At 47.1% G+C, this 15,854-nt stretch overlaps 1 protein-coding gene and 1 long non-coding RNA gene across 3 annotated transcripts; one reads left to right on the top strand and one right to left on the bottom strand.

The window, feature by feature from the left end:
* Positions 1-6,319: 6,319 nt before the first annotated feature.
* Positions 6,320-7,273, top strand: LOC135387268 (uncharacterized). Of its 2 annotated transcripts, XR_010420996.1 has the most exons (3): positions 6,320-6,541; positions 6,838-7,047; positions 7,125-7,273. It is a non-coding gene; the product is annotated as an uncharacterized LOC135387268 (long non-coding RNA). The 2 variants fall into 2 exon arrangements; XR_010420995.1 differs by having other exon boundaries at positions 6,838-7,273.
* Positions 7,274-13,303: 6,030 nt separating this feature from the next.
* LOC135389609 (uncharacterized) lies at positions 13,304-13,894 on the bottom strand. The gene has a single exon (XM_064619643.1). It carries the CDS (start codon positions 13,892-13,894, stop codon positions 13,304-13,306), a length of 591 nt encoding a protein of 196 aa, XP_064475713.1.
* Between the last annotated feature and the right edge of the window lie 1,960 nt (positions 13,895-15,854).

Consider the following 15,854-nt stretch of genomic DNA (forward strand, 5'->3'; position numbering starts at 1 on the left):
GTGATAAGTTTAAAGCCAAGCGTGAAGGCATACGCGATAATGGCCTTCCTTTTTATTACAAACATCGCAATGCTTTCTGCGCATGCAATCTATCGAGTTAGGGAAGCCGCCGCCAACGGCGACCGAGAGCATTCATTATAGCTAGATGAGAAGTCAGTAAGCGGAAGCGTGTCTCCTCGTCGAAATATTCCGTGGACGCCCGAATTTCGAACGTGATAATTTTAAAGCCAAGCGTGAAGGCATACGCGGTAATGGCCTTTCTTTTTATTACAAACATCGCGATGCTTTCTGCGCATGCAATCTATCAAGTTTGTGGAAACCGCCGATAACGGCGACCGAGAGCATTCATTACAGCTAGAGCAGAAGTCACTAAGCGGAAACTTGTCTCCTCGTGGAAATATTCCGTGGACTCCCGAATTTCGAACGTGATAATTTTAAAGCCAACTGTGAAGGCACACGCGGTAATGGCCTTCCTTTTTATTACAAACATCGCAATGCTTTCTGCGCATGCAATCTATCAAGTTTGTGGAAACCGCCGACAACGGCGACCAAGAGCATGCATTATAGCTAGACGAGAAGTCAGTAAGCGGAAACGTGTCTCCTCGTGGAAATATTCCGTGGACGCCCGAATTTCGAACGTGATAATTTTAAAGCCAAGCGTGAAGGCATACGCGATAATGGCCTTCCTTTTTATTACAAACATCGCAATGCTTTCTGCGCATGCAATCTATCAAGTTTGTGGATGCTGCCGACAACGGCGACCGAGAGCATGCATTACAGCTAGACGAGAAGTCAGTAAGCGGAAATGTGTCTCCTCATGGAAATATTCCGTGGACGCCTGAATTTTGAACGTGATAATTTTAAAGCCAAGCGTGAAGGCATACGCGATAATGGCCTTCCTTTTTATTACAAACATCGCAATGCTTTCTGCGCATGCAATCTATCAAGTTTGTGGATGCCGCCGACAACGGCGACCGAGAGCGTGTATTACAGCTATACGAGAAGTCAGTAAGCGGAAACGTGTCTCCTCATGGAAATATTCCGTGGACGCCTGAATTTTGAACGTGATAAGTTTAAAGCCAAGCGTGAAGGCATACGCGGTAATGCCCTTCCTTTTTGTTACAAACATCGCAATGCTTTCTGCGCATGCAATCTATCAAGTTTCTGGATGCAGCCGACAACGGCGACCGAGAGCATGCATTACAGCTAGACGAGAAGTCAGTAAGCGGAAACCTGTCTCCTCATGGAAATATCCCGTGGACGCCTGAATTTTGAACGTGATAATTTTAAAGCCAAGCGTGAAGGCATCCGCGATAATGGCCTTCCTTTTTATTACAAACATCGCAATGCTTTCTGCGCATGCAATCTATCAAGTTAGTGGAAGCCGACGACAACGGCGACCAAGAGCATGCATTATAGCTAGAGGAGAAGTCAGTAAGCGGAAACGTGTCTCCTAGTGGAAATATTCCGTGGACGCCCGAATTTCGAACGTGATAATTTTAAAGCCAAGCGTGAAGGCATACGCGGTAATGGCCTTTCTTTTTATTACAAACATCGCGATGCTTTCTGCGCATGCAATCTATCAAGTGTGTGGAAACCGCCGACAACGGCGACCGAGAGCATGCATTACAGCTAGACGAGAAGTCAGTAAGCGGAAACGTGTCTCCTCATGGTAATATTCCGTGGACGCCCGAATTTTGAACGTGATAATTTTAAAGCCAAGCATGAAGGCATACGCGGTAATGGCCTTCCTTTTTATTACAAACATCGCAATGCTGTCTGGAGTGCAGCTGTAGCTTCCAGAGTTTCGCCACGAAAACCACCGCTCCCCTCGGCCACGTGATCAACCGTAGCGAATCGCGAAAGAAGAGCTGGAATCTGGCGGAAAAAGCGCGCGCTGACTTGATGGAACTGCGCATGTGCGCTTCGTGCTTTCTTTTATACCCTCTCCTTCGCATTCGCACCCCCCACCCTCTGTTCCTGGCGCTCTGCCGGGCCATCTGCTGATATTAACAGAAAGCAGAAAATGAAAATCTAGAAGACGAAGGAATGCACATGTACAAATACAAATTTATTGACACTGTAATCATATAAACAAGAAGCACCATTTGAATGAAAGTAAGTCTGCACGATGATTACAGAATTCTGCAGTCGGCCCAGAACGTATACAAACCCCTCTGTCCCCCACTCCTTCCTGCTGTCCTCTCTCCATCTGTCCATGTCTGTACGTCGCTCATACACACAGTTGTTTCGCGACACTAACACGGAATTTAAAAAGAATACTGTAGAATAAATAAATAAAGAATACATGCTGCAGAATAACAGAAACCGTGACTATCATATTATGCAATCTTTAAAGGGATGGTAGCATGCAGCAACTCGCTTCGGGAGATATCACCGTTCGATTAGCCGTAGCTTGAAATGTAAACCTACAAATCATGCCGCCGAGAAAATTAATTTTCAGATAATCATATCCGCATTCTCAACACGAAAGTCAGCTGACAACAACAACTACCAGTTACGTCCTGCAGAGTCTCAGCTGATTGGTTGTTTGAGATGCCTCAGATGGTGCTGGAGCAGACGACGTACGTCTAGTGTTCCAGCGTCTGCTTCTGTCAGTAGTAATGACTGGACTCTCGTAGTTCACAACGCTCAACTGGCCTGAACACGATTAATTTATTAATTAGAACTAATTGGGACCCCCTTATTAATCAGCACACTATAGGGAGTCACCACACTAATTGGGGAGCATCTAACTCGTGTCCAGACCAGCTGAGCGTTGTGGACTACGAGAGTCCATAGAAAAGAAAAAAATAGATAGAGATAGAGTGGAGAAAAGGAGTTTAGTTGAAGATCAATGACGCCATCTTGAAGAAAGCAGTACGGAACGGCCGCTGACCATCGCCGTGCGACGGAGCACATAGGCAGGTTGCAAAGGATCGCAGCTATGACCACAAGTTCCGGACATCCTGTGACGTCAGCTGTGACGTCATCATGACATGTCTGGGCACGTTAGGACAGCTCTGGACATGAGAGGAGAAAAACACTCGTAATACAGAGGCTGGGAAAGCAAGGGTAAATATGCTAACCATCAATAGCTAACAACAAAAAGAATCAGTTACACAACAAATGAGCCCACCACAACAGCAGTCATTCGGTGTCATTCAGCAGTCATTCAACAGCGGTGATTCAACCGATTATTCCTGAGCGGTTCGACTTAAGCCTTTTCCTTGCTCACTTACGCTAATTTGTGTATCCCTGTTCTGTGCTTTCTTTACGCAAGGGCAATGCGGCTGTGTATGTGGCATTATGAAAGAATTATCTGGTGGCAGAAATGGGTGTCTTTTTCTCAGTTTATTAGCGTGCACTACGGTTTCTTGCAGTTACATCTATTGGAGCACAAATGCGTGTAATTTTTCGCGGTTCTTTTCTCCTTTCACTGCTTTTACTCAGAATGTAGGTGAGGGGAAACAGTCAGCATCCAGGTAGAGCAAAAGAATGCCGCTTGGCAAAGAAGAGTTCATAAGAATTGAATTTGTTTGTTTTTTTGTTATATGATGTTAAGGGTCAGTATTCACTTTTCTTGATATGTTGATGGAGTAAGCTGTTTGCATTTATAGGTATTTGTGCAGAAATGCTGGTATCTGAGTGTGGAGTAGAAATTCCTATAAAGCACGTCTCCTTGTGCATTCCTGAGCTGCTGTCTAAAGTGTGCGTGCTTTTTTCTTGATTTGTGACGTCATCATGGCATGTCTGAACTTGTTTAGCAGTGTTGCAATTTTACCCGCCGCTAGTACCTTGTTGTTATCTTGTGTTAGCCGCGTGGCGATGTCCGGTGACTCTGCTATTATTCCTGAGGTCTTAAGCCTTTTCCCTGCTCGCTTAAAGGAATTTGTGTGCCCTTGTCCTGTGCTTACTTCATGCAAGGGCCATGCGACTGTGTATTGCGTTATGCAAGAATTATCTGATAGCAGAAATGGGTGTCTTTTTCTTAGTTTATTAGCGTGTGCTTCGGTTTTTGAAGTCAAGCACAAGTGCGCACAATTTTTTGTTGCCCTTTCCCTTTTTCACAAATTTTATGCAGAAGAAAGTCGCATGGTACAGCTGAATTCGTGAGAAGAGGGTTTGTATGTTTTTGTTTGTTACATGTAATTAGGAGCATGGTGTGTTGAGGAAATCAGCTGTTATAGGTATCTGTGCAGAAATGTTTGCATTTGAGCACAGGACACGCCACCCTCAGTGTAAATTAATTATTTTGTTTGTGAGACTGCATAATGAGCCTTTGGGGTGAAAACCGCTAATATGCACGGTGCTTTTTTTATTGAATTTTATTGTAAAAGTGAACGTCATTAAGAGTCGGACAAAGGAAATAACCTTGCGATTCAATAAATAATAGGAGTGTTTGTCTTTGCCGCTGTCTTCTTCAGACAGGATGTGATGACGTCACGCAGTCTGTAGGAATGCATTGACCGTTACTGGAAAAATGTGTAGCAATAGAAAAATAGTATGTATTGTCCTGAACGGATTTATGATGAGCACTGTTTTTGAATAAGAGGAGTGCATGTGCTTAGAAAGGGTTTGATGCTGGTTTTCTTCCTTGTTCAAGTGTTTCTCTTTGCTTTTTTCCCCCTTGTTGTCTGACAAACGTGCGCTGACATGCCCTGACCTGTTCTGTCATGTTTTCCTTCTACATGTAGTTTTTTTTTCTTTTTGACAAGAAACATTCTTGTCTTGATGATAGTTCTGCCTTGAATGGGAGTAGTCCTTGAACAATTCTTAATAATTTTGCGATTCATTTAGTTCAGAGAGTAACCGCAAGGGGGACAGGTGCATGGCTTTATCCAGGAGGAACAAAGCGTCATTATTCAGTTATCTCCCAGTGGTAGTTTACTGTAATTCTAATGACCATGATGAGCCTTTGGGGTGAAAATCGTTAATATGCGGGGTGCTTTTTTGTTGAATTTTAATGAGAGAATCAATGTCATTAAGAGTAGGACAAAGGAAATAATCTTGCGATTCAATGAATGATAGGAGTCTTTGCCGCTGTCTTCTTCTTCAGACAGGATGTGATGACGTCACGTAGTCTGTAGCAATGCATTGACTGTCACTGGAAAAAAAGTGTAGCAATAGAAAGATGGTGTGTATTGCCCTGGACGGATTTATGATGAGCACTGTTTTTGAATAAGAGGAGCGCGTGTGCTTAGAAATAGTTTGATGCTGGTTTCCTTCTTTGTTTCTTTTCGCCTTTTCCCCCTTGTTGTCTGACAAACATGCGCTGACATGCCTGGGCCTGTTCTGACATGCTTTCCTTCTACATGTAGCTTCTTTCTTTTTGTACAAGAAATATTCTTGGCGATAGTGCTGCCTTGAATGGGAGTAGTGCTATTCTTAATAATTTTTCGATTCATTTAGTTCAGAGAACAACCGCAATGGGGACAGGTGCATCCCAGACGAAAAAATGAACTGGGAAGTCAACTGGTACCAGTTTGTTCCCAGTTGCCTCCTACTGGTCATGAACTGGAACCAAGTGGGATCAAACTGGCGGCAACTGGAAACTAAAGTGGTACCAGTATAAGCTGGTCTGGTGGCAACTGGAAAGTGAAGTGGTACCAGTTCAAGCTGGGCTGGTGGCAACTGCACATGAACTGGTACCAGTTCAAACTGGGCTGGTGGCAACTGGACATGAGCTGGTACCAGTTCAAGCTGGGCAGGTGGCAACTGGAAAGTGAAGTGGTACCAGTTCAAGCTGGCCTGGTGGCAACTGGACATGAACTGGTACCAGTTCAAACTGGGCTGGTGGCAACTGGACATGAACTGGTACCAGTTCAAACTGAGCTGGTGGCAACTAGACATGAACTGGTAGCAGTTCAAGTTGGGCAGGTGGCAACTGGAAGGTTAAGTGGTACCAGTTCAAGCTGGGCTGGTGGCAACTGGGCATGAACTAATACCAGTTCAAACTGGGCTGGTGGCAACTGGACATGAACTGGTACCAGTTCAAACTGGGCTGATGGCAACTGGACATGACCTGGTACCAGTTCAAGTTGGGGGTGGCAACTGGAAAGTGAAGTGGTGCCAGTTCAAGCTCGACCAGCTGACATGTTTGTGGGAAGTTTCGGTTTGGGTTCCGAGATAGGTTCGTAATAATATATATGAAGATTACGAAAGAAAGGTATGGGGGCGGTCGGAAAGCAACTTTATAGTAAAAAAATCATATTTATTTTTTGGAAGGTGCTCTAATGTTAACAAAAGCTAACTTGGAATTATTATATTTGCATATTTTGCGCGTTCCTGCTCCCCTGATGAATGACGCGTTCGAACGGTGTAACGGTCGCTTGCTGCTTCCAGATACAGCGTTCGCACTTGTCTGCCGTGTTTGACTTTTCGCTGTTCGTCCCAGCATGCCCCAAGTGACATTTTTGCTCTTAATGTTATTAGCGTGATATGCGACACTATAAACTACAGTGAGCGTCATCGGCTTCAGTACGACCAGACAGGTGTCATGCGATTGCGGCTCTGATGCAGCTGCGAAGACCGCTTCATCGTGAGTACTATGCTCAAGTGTTTTTCCTTCCTGTGAACAAAGTAGAAATATCAATAATGGTACCGTCCTGCTGCACGTAAGGTTTGTCTCCCCAGTGTGTTCCACGAGAACATACGGACGCCTTCCTTTCACGACCGACGCCCGGTTTATGCAAATGCGATGTTAACATTAATAAAGCAACTTTTTGCACACCTGTACGCTGTGAAAAGTGTCTCTTGGTTTCTCGTTCTTTTAATCATCATGTGCCGTTAGTCTGCGCGTTGCTGCTTTTGATGCACGTCATTCTCGTGTTTCAGATCCTTCACACGGAAAACACAGGTTCTCTAGAACCCGCATAGCTCACCAGAGTACTCGTGGCGTGGATCCGAAAAGCATGTGAGTCCGTTGTGGAGTAGTTGTGCCTTTCAATTCATGTTTTGGTGATAATATTGTGCTTCACGGAACGACAGCGAAGCAATATGTCAGACTCAACAAGCGCCTCCTGTAACGGGGGATACACAAGAAAGGTGAGTGTCTGCGACATATGTGTGTAGTGAACTAAATGAATTAGTAATGATACAGTCCTCTGCATCTCTATACGTAGAAAACCAACTGATGACATGACTTCCACGGCTGCCCGGAATGCTTCCTGTTTTCGTCAACCGTTTCTGCGAAGTCAGTGAGAAACTGCATCGTGAAATACAAAATGTTTGGTCCAGAAGCGTGCAATAAAATAATTCATGTTTATTTCAGTATCATGCATCTGTGGGTTTCATCATGGCGACCCAAATGAGATCCCGAGTGGCTCAGTTCCGCTTGGAGGAGAAACGTTGCTACTTCGGCTGCGACCAGCTGCAAGCTGGTATTTTGAACTGGTACCAGTTCAAACTCGTTTATTGAACTGGGACCAGCTGCCAACTGGTTTTGAACTGGTCCCACTTCAAACTGGGACCAGCTCAAACTGTGTTATTGAACTGGGACCAGTTCAAGCTGGGACCAGCTGCAAACTGGTTTTGAACTGGTCCCAGTTGGAAATTTTTTCATCTGGGATGGCTTTATCCAGTCGAGGAACAAAGCGACATTATTCAGTTAGCTGCCTGGCTCTCGGAAGGGATGGACATACATACATACATACATTTATTTACTTTAAGGACCCTCGATGAGGGTGTAGCGCAGCCATCAAAAGATGACGACGAGCGCTCAGCTAAGGCGAGCGCGAGGAGCGACAGTAAACCTTCAGTTGTTTCCAAACCTTCGCAGGCTGCGGTAGTCCTTCTTCTCCCTCCGCGTTGCCTGCCTCATTTGGTGACCCGCGTCGAACATACGCAGCCTTTGCCTGAGTCGATGGCATCACCCTCAGACAACCATTCCTCCAGCGCCGATGATCCGCCTATTTCGACGACCACTACGCTGCGGTTGCTCCCTTTTTGGCGCCAGAACCCGCGGTCTTGGTTCAGACAGGTCGAGGCCCAATTTCAGCTTCGACATATCCAGTCCCAACAGTCAAAGTATTTTCACGTTCTGGCTGGTCTTCCTCCGGAAGTTGCGGCAGAACTGGACGATGTTCTCGCCGGAGTTCAGCTCGATCAGGCATACGACGTTCTGAAGACCGCCATCTTGGACAGAATGGAAGTGTCCGCACGCGCTAAACTCCAGCAGCTACTGTCTGACGAAGACTTGGGCGACCGAAAGCCATCGCATATGCTCCATCGCATGAAACAACTCCTCGGAGATTCCGCTACCGAAGCGCAGCAACCCATCTTGAGAGAGCTGTTCTTTCAGAGACTTCCGCAAGCGATGCGTGTGGTTTTGGCAGGGTCGGAAGATTTATCCCTCGACCGACTGGCCACGTTGGCTGACCGGATTGCAGATTACTCAGAGCCCCCTAAGCCGTCCATCATGGCCGCAGCCACCTCGGAGCAGTCCCCGCGCTTGGACCGCATTGAGCTCCAGCTTCAACAGCTCACTGATGCCTTGCAGTCTCTCACGGCTGCCGGTCCTCGGCGCCGTAGCCGTTCCGCTCCCCGATCCCGCCGCCGCTCATCACCGACTCCTTCTCAAGAACCCCAGGCCGCTAACCGGCTTTGCTGGTACCATCATCGTTTTCGGCACAGAGCTCAACGTTGCGTCCCACCCTGCGCTTGGCAGGAAAACCAACGGGCCGATCACTGATGGCGGCAGGCGATCCCGGCCCTACTCCCGCTGCCTCATGCCCGCTGAGGCACGCTACAGCACGTTCGGCCGCGAACTTCTTGCCGTCTACGCTGCTGTGAAGCACTACCGTTATCTGCTGGCTGGATGTGCATTCCATGTACTCACTGATCACAAGCCACTGACGTTCGCATTCATCGGCAACCATTCCGGCTACTCCGAGCGCGAAACCCGCCAGCTGGCGTTCATATCTGAGTACTCTACGGACGTTCGCCACATTTCAGGTGTCGACAATTCGGGAGCTGATGCCCTTTCGCGCATCCATGCCATCCCGTTTCTGCCCTCTCCTGTGAATGCCGCCCAGCTTTTGAAAGCCCAAGCACAGGACGCAGAAGTAAAGGACCACCTAGCCGGCGCATCGTCTCTGCAGCTCAAGCCCGTCTACCTACCCGGCTTGGAAGACCCCCTCTTGTGTGATGTGTCCACGCCCCGACCTCGACCATTCGTCCCCGAGCCTTTGCGACGCAAGATATTCGCCGAATACCACGACATTGCTCATCCCGGCGTGCGCGCGACGCATAAGGCCATCGCCGATCGTTACGTCTGGCCGGGAATCAACAGGGACATCCGCAGGTGGACCCAGTCCTGCATCGCTTGTCAGCGGTCGAAAGTACAGCGCCACACAAGGACGCCTATTCGGCCGTTCCCGACCCCAGCCGGTCGCTTCCACCATCTTCACCTCGATTTAGTCGGCCCACTGCCCATCTCTCATGGCTGCCGATACCTTCTCACGGCAGTCGATCGATTCACGCGCTGGCCAGAGGTCGTACCCATCCCCGACATAACCGCTGACACAGTCGGTCGCGCCTTCCTTCTTGCCTGGGTCGCTCGTTTCGGCTGCCCTGCAATCGTCACTACCGACAAGGGCAGGCAATTCACCTCACGCAGCTTCTCATCCCTCCTTGCTGCTATTGGTGCACAGCACATCACGACCACTGCTTACCACCCTGCGGCAAATGGGATGGTTGAGCGGCTCCACAGGCAACTGAAAGCCGCCATCTGCGCCCGCCCCGACCCCACCAACTGGGTCGACCACCTCCCTTGGGTCCTCCTTGGCCTCAGGTCCTCCCTCAAGCAGGACCTTAAGTGCAGCTCCGCTGAATTAGTCTTCGGCTGCCCATTACGGTTACCTGGCGATTCCTTGGAGCACCCTTCCAGGCACCCTCCCGCAGGTGACGACTTCGCCAGACTACTTAGGGATCACTTCCGCACCATCCAACCGGCTCCGCCTCGGCAACCTTTGTACAGAAAGATATTCGTGCACCCCGACCTGAACAAGTCTTCCCACGTGTTCATCCGTGCGGACCACGTGAAGCCCCCGCTTACTCCAGTATACACAGGCCCGTATCAAGTCCTCTCCCGCGACGATAAGACGGTCACGGTCGACATCAACGGCCATCGTACAACGGTTTCCCAGGACCGGCTCAAACCCGCATATGTCGAAGCTATCACCTATCCGGCGCAGCTTCCCGTTCTGCCCACACGACACAAGGGCCGTCCGCCTAACCGTCCTCGACAAAACTGTCTCCTGGCGCTCTCCACTGGTCACGCACCAGTGTCTAGGGGGGGAGCCCTGTAGCGCAGCCATCAAAAGATGACGACGAGCGCTCAGCTAAGGCGAGCGCGAGGAGCGACAATAAAGCTTCAGTTGTTTCCAAACCTTCGCAGGCTGCGGTAGTCCTTCTCCCTCCGCGTTGCCTGCCTCAAGGGTATTACATAAAGGGGGGAGTAAGCATACAACACAGTGCAAGCGCGGCATGAGCACTAAGAAAAATGTTCAAAACACAGTGCTATAAAGGAAGGCAAGTCTCTCTCCAAGGCGATGTGAGATGGTAGGTTGTTCCAGGTGGCAACCATGAATTGATGAGGGGAGAACAGAAACTTGTTAGTACGCACCGAAGGGGGTAGAAATTTTATGAGAATGATCAAGCCTGGGAAAACGTCTGTGAGCCCGTGGGCAGTAGATGGCATGTGGGAGGTCAGCGGCGTAGTATAACCTATGAAGAAGTGCAAGGCTGGATATCATCCTTCTGGTCCGCAAAGATGTAGAAGGAGACGTTGCTTTATCGCCGTAACGCTAGAGAAGGTACTATAATCGTGAGTAATGAAACGAGCGGCCCTATTTTGGACAGCTTCCAGTTTGTCAATTAAGTACGACTGAGACGGGTTCCATACAAGCGAGGCATATTCTAATTGAGGTAGGACTAGCGCTTTGTATGCAAGAGCTTTGACGTCAGGGGAAGTTAGGTACAGGTTTCGCTTCACAATGCCTAGCGACTTATTTGCTTTGCGGACCACATTATTTATGTGGGCATTCCAGGACAGGTTGCTAGTCAAAGTTACTCCAAGGTATTTGTATTCACTTAACCTTTCCAGGTGTGAGGATGGAGTATGGTACTGGTGGACTAGGGGAGAAGCCAGCGTTGAAAAGGACATGCATTTTGATTTATCACAGTTTACTTCCATCAGCCATTTCGAGCACCAAGAAAAAAGATTAAGTAAGTCTGCTTGAAGAACAGCACAGCCGGACGAAGATTTGATATTACGATAAATCACACAATCGTCTGCGTAGAGCCTGACTGATGATTGCAAGTGGAGGGGCAAATCGTTTATGTACAACAAGAAGAGCGTCGGTCCCAAGACGGAGCCTTGAGGAACCCCGGAAGTGACTGAACAACGTTCAGAATAAACTCCATTAATGCTAACAGTCTGGCTCCTATTGCTGAGAAATGCGCGTAACCAGTTCGTGACTTGCGTGGGTAGGTTGTACTCGGCAACTTTTAGCAAAAGTCGTTGATGCGGGACCTTATCAAACGCTTTTTTAAAATCAATGAACAAGGCGTCGGTTTGACCGAAGGAATGAACCGAGTTGTGCAGGTCTGTAACTAGCTCGAAGAGCTGTCGCTCGCACGAGTGGGACTTTCTGAAACCGTGTTGATTTGCATGCAGGTAATTATTTTTTTCTAGATGAGTCATAATATGAGATGTGAGCACGTGTTCAAATATTTTACAAGGAATTGAAGTTAGGGAGATGGGGCGATAGTTGTTCACGGTGTTTGTGTTACCGCCTTTGTGTATCGGTATCACGAAAGCTAGAAGCCAATAATCAGGCAGAACAGCCTGCGTTAGGGAATCTTGATAAAGGAGACTCAGAAGTACGCTAGAGTACTTCAGTGTTATCTTGAGAACCTTGTTATCAATGCCATCGGGGCCTGGTGAGCATGATGATGGAAGATTATCTATGATAGTTGCAATGCCAGCTGCATCTATAACAATTTGGGGCATTGCTTCAGATCTGTTATGAATACCGAAATCAGTGGGTGGAGCGATGTTTTCGTTAGTAAAGACGCTAGAAAAGAAATTGTTAAACGTTTCTACTGTTTCCGAAACCGAGAGAGGGGTACCAACGCCATTCATAAGTACCAGGATGCTGTTGGATCCTCGCGGATTTATCAGCTTCCAAGCCTTCTTTGGATTGTTTATCAATATGTTGGGGAGATCTACCTGATAGAAGTGATTTTTGGCGTTCATGATCTCTTTCTTGTACAAGGTTCTGCACTGTCTATAGGCTTCCCACGAGCCTTCATTGTTTGACTTCCTTGCGTTCCTGTACAATCTTTTCTTTCTGTTTGAAAGACGACGTAGAGCTCTATTGAACCACGGGGCGGATGACTGGCATCTAATGGAGACGCGGGGGACAAAGCGCTGTCGCGCAGTTAAAAGTGCGTTTTTTATGCGATTCCAATTTGAATCGACTGTATGAGTATCACGTGTCCTAAGAAAGTCCTCGAGGAAGTTAGCGAGGTATGCGTCATTGTCACGTATCTTTGCATTTTTATAGTCCCAAATTCTGGACTCGTGTGTCGTGTTTTTTGAAACTTTAAGGTTGGTTTGTATGATGACGATGTCATGGTCACTCGAGTTCGTAACATGTGTGGGGAATGATGTAACAATACCTGGGGAAACAAGTAACAAATCTAGATGTGCATCGCCTCGTGTTGGTTTTGTAATTACCTGAGACAGACCAGCAAGGGCGCACAGATCAATAAAATCTGAACACATTCTCGAATGCCTACAGCCAGGTAAGACAGTAAGCATTTTCCAGTTAATGGATGGGAGATTAAAATCACCACAAAGAATAACATAACTGCGAGGAAATAGTTCAGAAATTTGGTCAGTGCAGCACTGTAGTCTGACAACGAAATTGTCAACAAAATTCGGTGGTCTGTAACATACACAAACAATTGTATAAGGCGACGTATGTATGCAAACACAAAGGAACTCTAGTTCAGAAACAATGCTGACCTCGTGTGAATCAATATTCTTGTCAACGCCTATAATGACACCCCCGCCTCTGTACAGACAACGATCTTTCCGGTAGATAATGAATGAACAACTTAACAGCAACTCGTTGTTTCCTATGTCAGAGTTCAACCACGTTTCTGTTCCAACGATAACATTGGGACAACAATCATTAATGATACCGCCCAGTTCTTCTTGTTTGCACATCAGACTTCGAAAATTTGCTAATAGAAACGTCAAGTTCGTACATCTAGGAGGGTGCATATTGCGTCATTCAGCGGGTCTAGACTGGTTTTGATATCCACGGCTGGAAAACGAATTTTCCCCTGGGTCACGCGGCGTGGCCGTTCGCTTAACAGACTTACTAGCTGCATCGTACTGGTAGACATTGCCATCCAGGTGTAGCTTGTTAAAACGCAGTTGAAACTGACCCCCGTGACCCACACCGAATTCAACCAGCCTCTTCCGTTCGTTGCGTATACCCGGAGAGTAATCCTGTCGTATCGCGAAATTTGTTCCTTTGAGCTTGTAAGAAAGAGATAGTAGCCGTTCTTTGAGTTTGTAGTCGCAGAACTTCACTATCACTGGACGAGTCTTCCCGGCGACAGTGTGACCCACTCTGTGTGCCCTCTCAATTTGGGTTGGTGTGACGTCCACACCGAGGTGTACGTTGCAGAAGGCGACTACCTTAGCTTCGGACTCTGACCAGGTTTCATTAGCCGCGTCTTCTAAACCGTGAAACAGGATGTTGCCTCTCCGCATTCGGTTTTCCAGTTGGTCATTTTGTACTGCCAAATTTTGGATTTGGGACCGCATGCCATTGAGCTCTTCCTCCACTGTGTGAATTTTTTCCCGGAGCATCCTAGGTAGTTCGTTTTCGAGAACACTCAACCTTGATACTAATGTATCAACTTTGTTTTCTACGGCTTGTTGTTTGGATTGGACCGACTTTATCTCATTTAACATTTGTGTTTGACCGTTGTTTAGCCTTTCTAAGGAGTCCAAGATGCTCTGGGTTTCATCACTGGTGGCGGAAGTGCTTCGAGTTTTCATATGATTGTTCGGGCCAGGGTTACACTCGACATCCCCACATCATAACAACAAAAAGCCAAGATGCACAGCGTAGCAAAGTGATTTTGTAGCAGTATCTAGTAGGAGCTCGTAACAAGCAAGTAATATTTTTCGGGGACACGACACACGAATGAGACAAAGATTGTCAGACGCGAAGCACCAACACCTAGGTGAGGCGCAGTACAAGCAATTACAATATGTAGGGTTACCAACCTGTATTACGAACAACATGTGGTTAGCGCTTGTTGACATTGTGTCGTGTCCCCGACGATAAGCCGCTGAACTCCGTTTAAATAGGTTGCACGGTGACGTGATTCCCCAGGGTTGATTGCCGAAAACGTTGTGAAGGCGTGGATTTACTGATGCCTCCTCCAAAGGTTGACCAGAAGAACCCATGGGCGACGGATGTTCCCACAAGTCGCTTTCTTGGATTGAGGTAGAGGGCGAAACATTGAGCACGACGTTCCCTTCGAGCAGGTTCGAAGATAGCAGCAGAACCTGTATTACGAACAACATGTGGTTAGCGCTTGTTGATATTGTGTCGTGTCCCCCCATTTATATCTCGATTAGCTCGCTGTATGTGGCCATTTAAGGTGTTAGGATATTTTGTTCTTTTGCAAGTCTAATTTAGTAAGACTTTGGGAATGAAATGCTTAATTCCTACAATCACCTCTCATGTATGGTGTTTTTCTGCAATAGTTCCCTATGCAATCATTATAGTAGCATAAAGGAAATAATTTTGGGATAGTGATTCAATAAATAACAGGTCCCCTGTCTAGAGTATACGCGTCCTTGAGCCACGCAGCTGCATGATGACGTCATACTGCGACACTATTGTTTCAGGTGGACCTTGTCCAGAGGAGCATTAGTGAAAAAAAAACAGTGTAGCCCTGAGACAATAGGCTGACATCACGACCAATGAGCATGGCCTGCAGGGGGCGCAAGGATTCACTTCTCTCTTGGACACTGACGGGTGTGGACGCATTAATTCTGTTCCTAGCAATTGCGTTGGCCGTTAGTGGAAGCTAAGTGGGCTAGTGGGCGTAGCTTCGGTGGGGTTCCGTCTGCCTCTGATGGGGTGCGGATGTGTGGTTCGTCACTGGTGAATGGTGCGTGACGATTGTGGTAGATTTTGTGACAAACGGATTTACAATGAGGGAATGTAGTGAACGTGAAAAATGATGGTGAGTGTCTTTTTCACTCTGTTCAAGTGTTTTTCTATGTTTGCTTTCCTCTGTTGCCCGGCAGTCGTGCGATTTTTCCTCGTTTAATAGCACTTCTGACATGTCCTGACCTGCATGCTTTCCTTTGTTGACGCTCTGTATTTTTTACTTTTATGGACACGAAAGGTTCTTGTCTTGACGATGACGCTAGTGCTGCTGCACCCTTGATTTAAATGGGAATAATGCCAGAACGAATCTTAATAATTTTGCGATTAAATTAGTTCAGAAAGTAACCGCAAGAGGGACAGATGCATGACTTTATAGCGGAGAAAAAAGCATTACGATTCAGTTCTGTGCCTGGCTGTCGGATTGAGTACACGCAACGTTCTGCGCTCCTTGTTACCCGTACTCTGGTTGATTCGTTGAGTACCTAGTCCTCTTATTAGCCATTGATGGACTTACGTGTTAGGATATTTTGTTCTTTTGCAAGCCTCATTTAGTAAGACTTTGGAATTCCTACGGTCAGCTTTCATGCATGGTGCTTTTCTGCAATAGTTTCCTATGGAAATAATCTTGGGACAGTGATT

The sequence above is a fragment of the Ornithodoros turicata genome, chromosome 3, assembly GCF_037126465.1.
Source record: "Ornithodoros turicata isolate Travis chromosome 3, ASM3712646v1, whole genome shotgun sequence".
NCBI lineage: Eukaryota > Metazoa > Arthropoda > Arachnida > Ixodida > Argasidae > Ornithodoros > Ornithodoros turicata.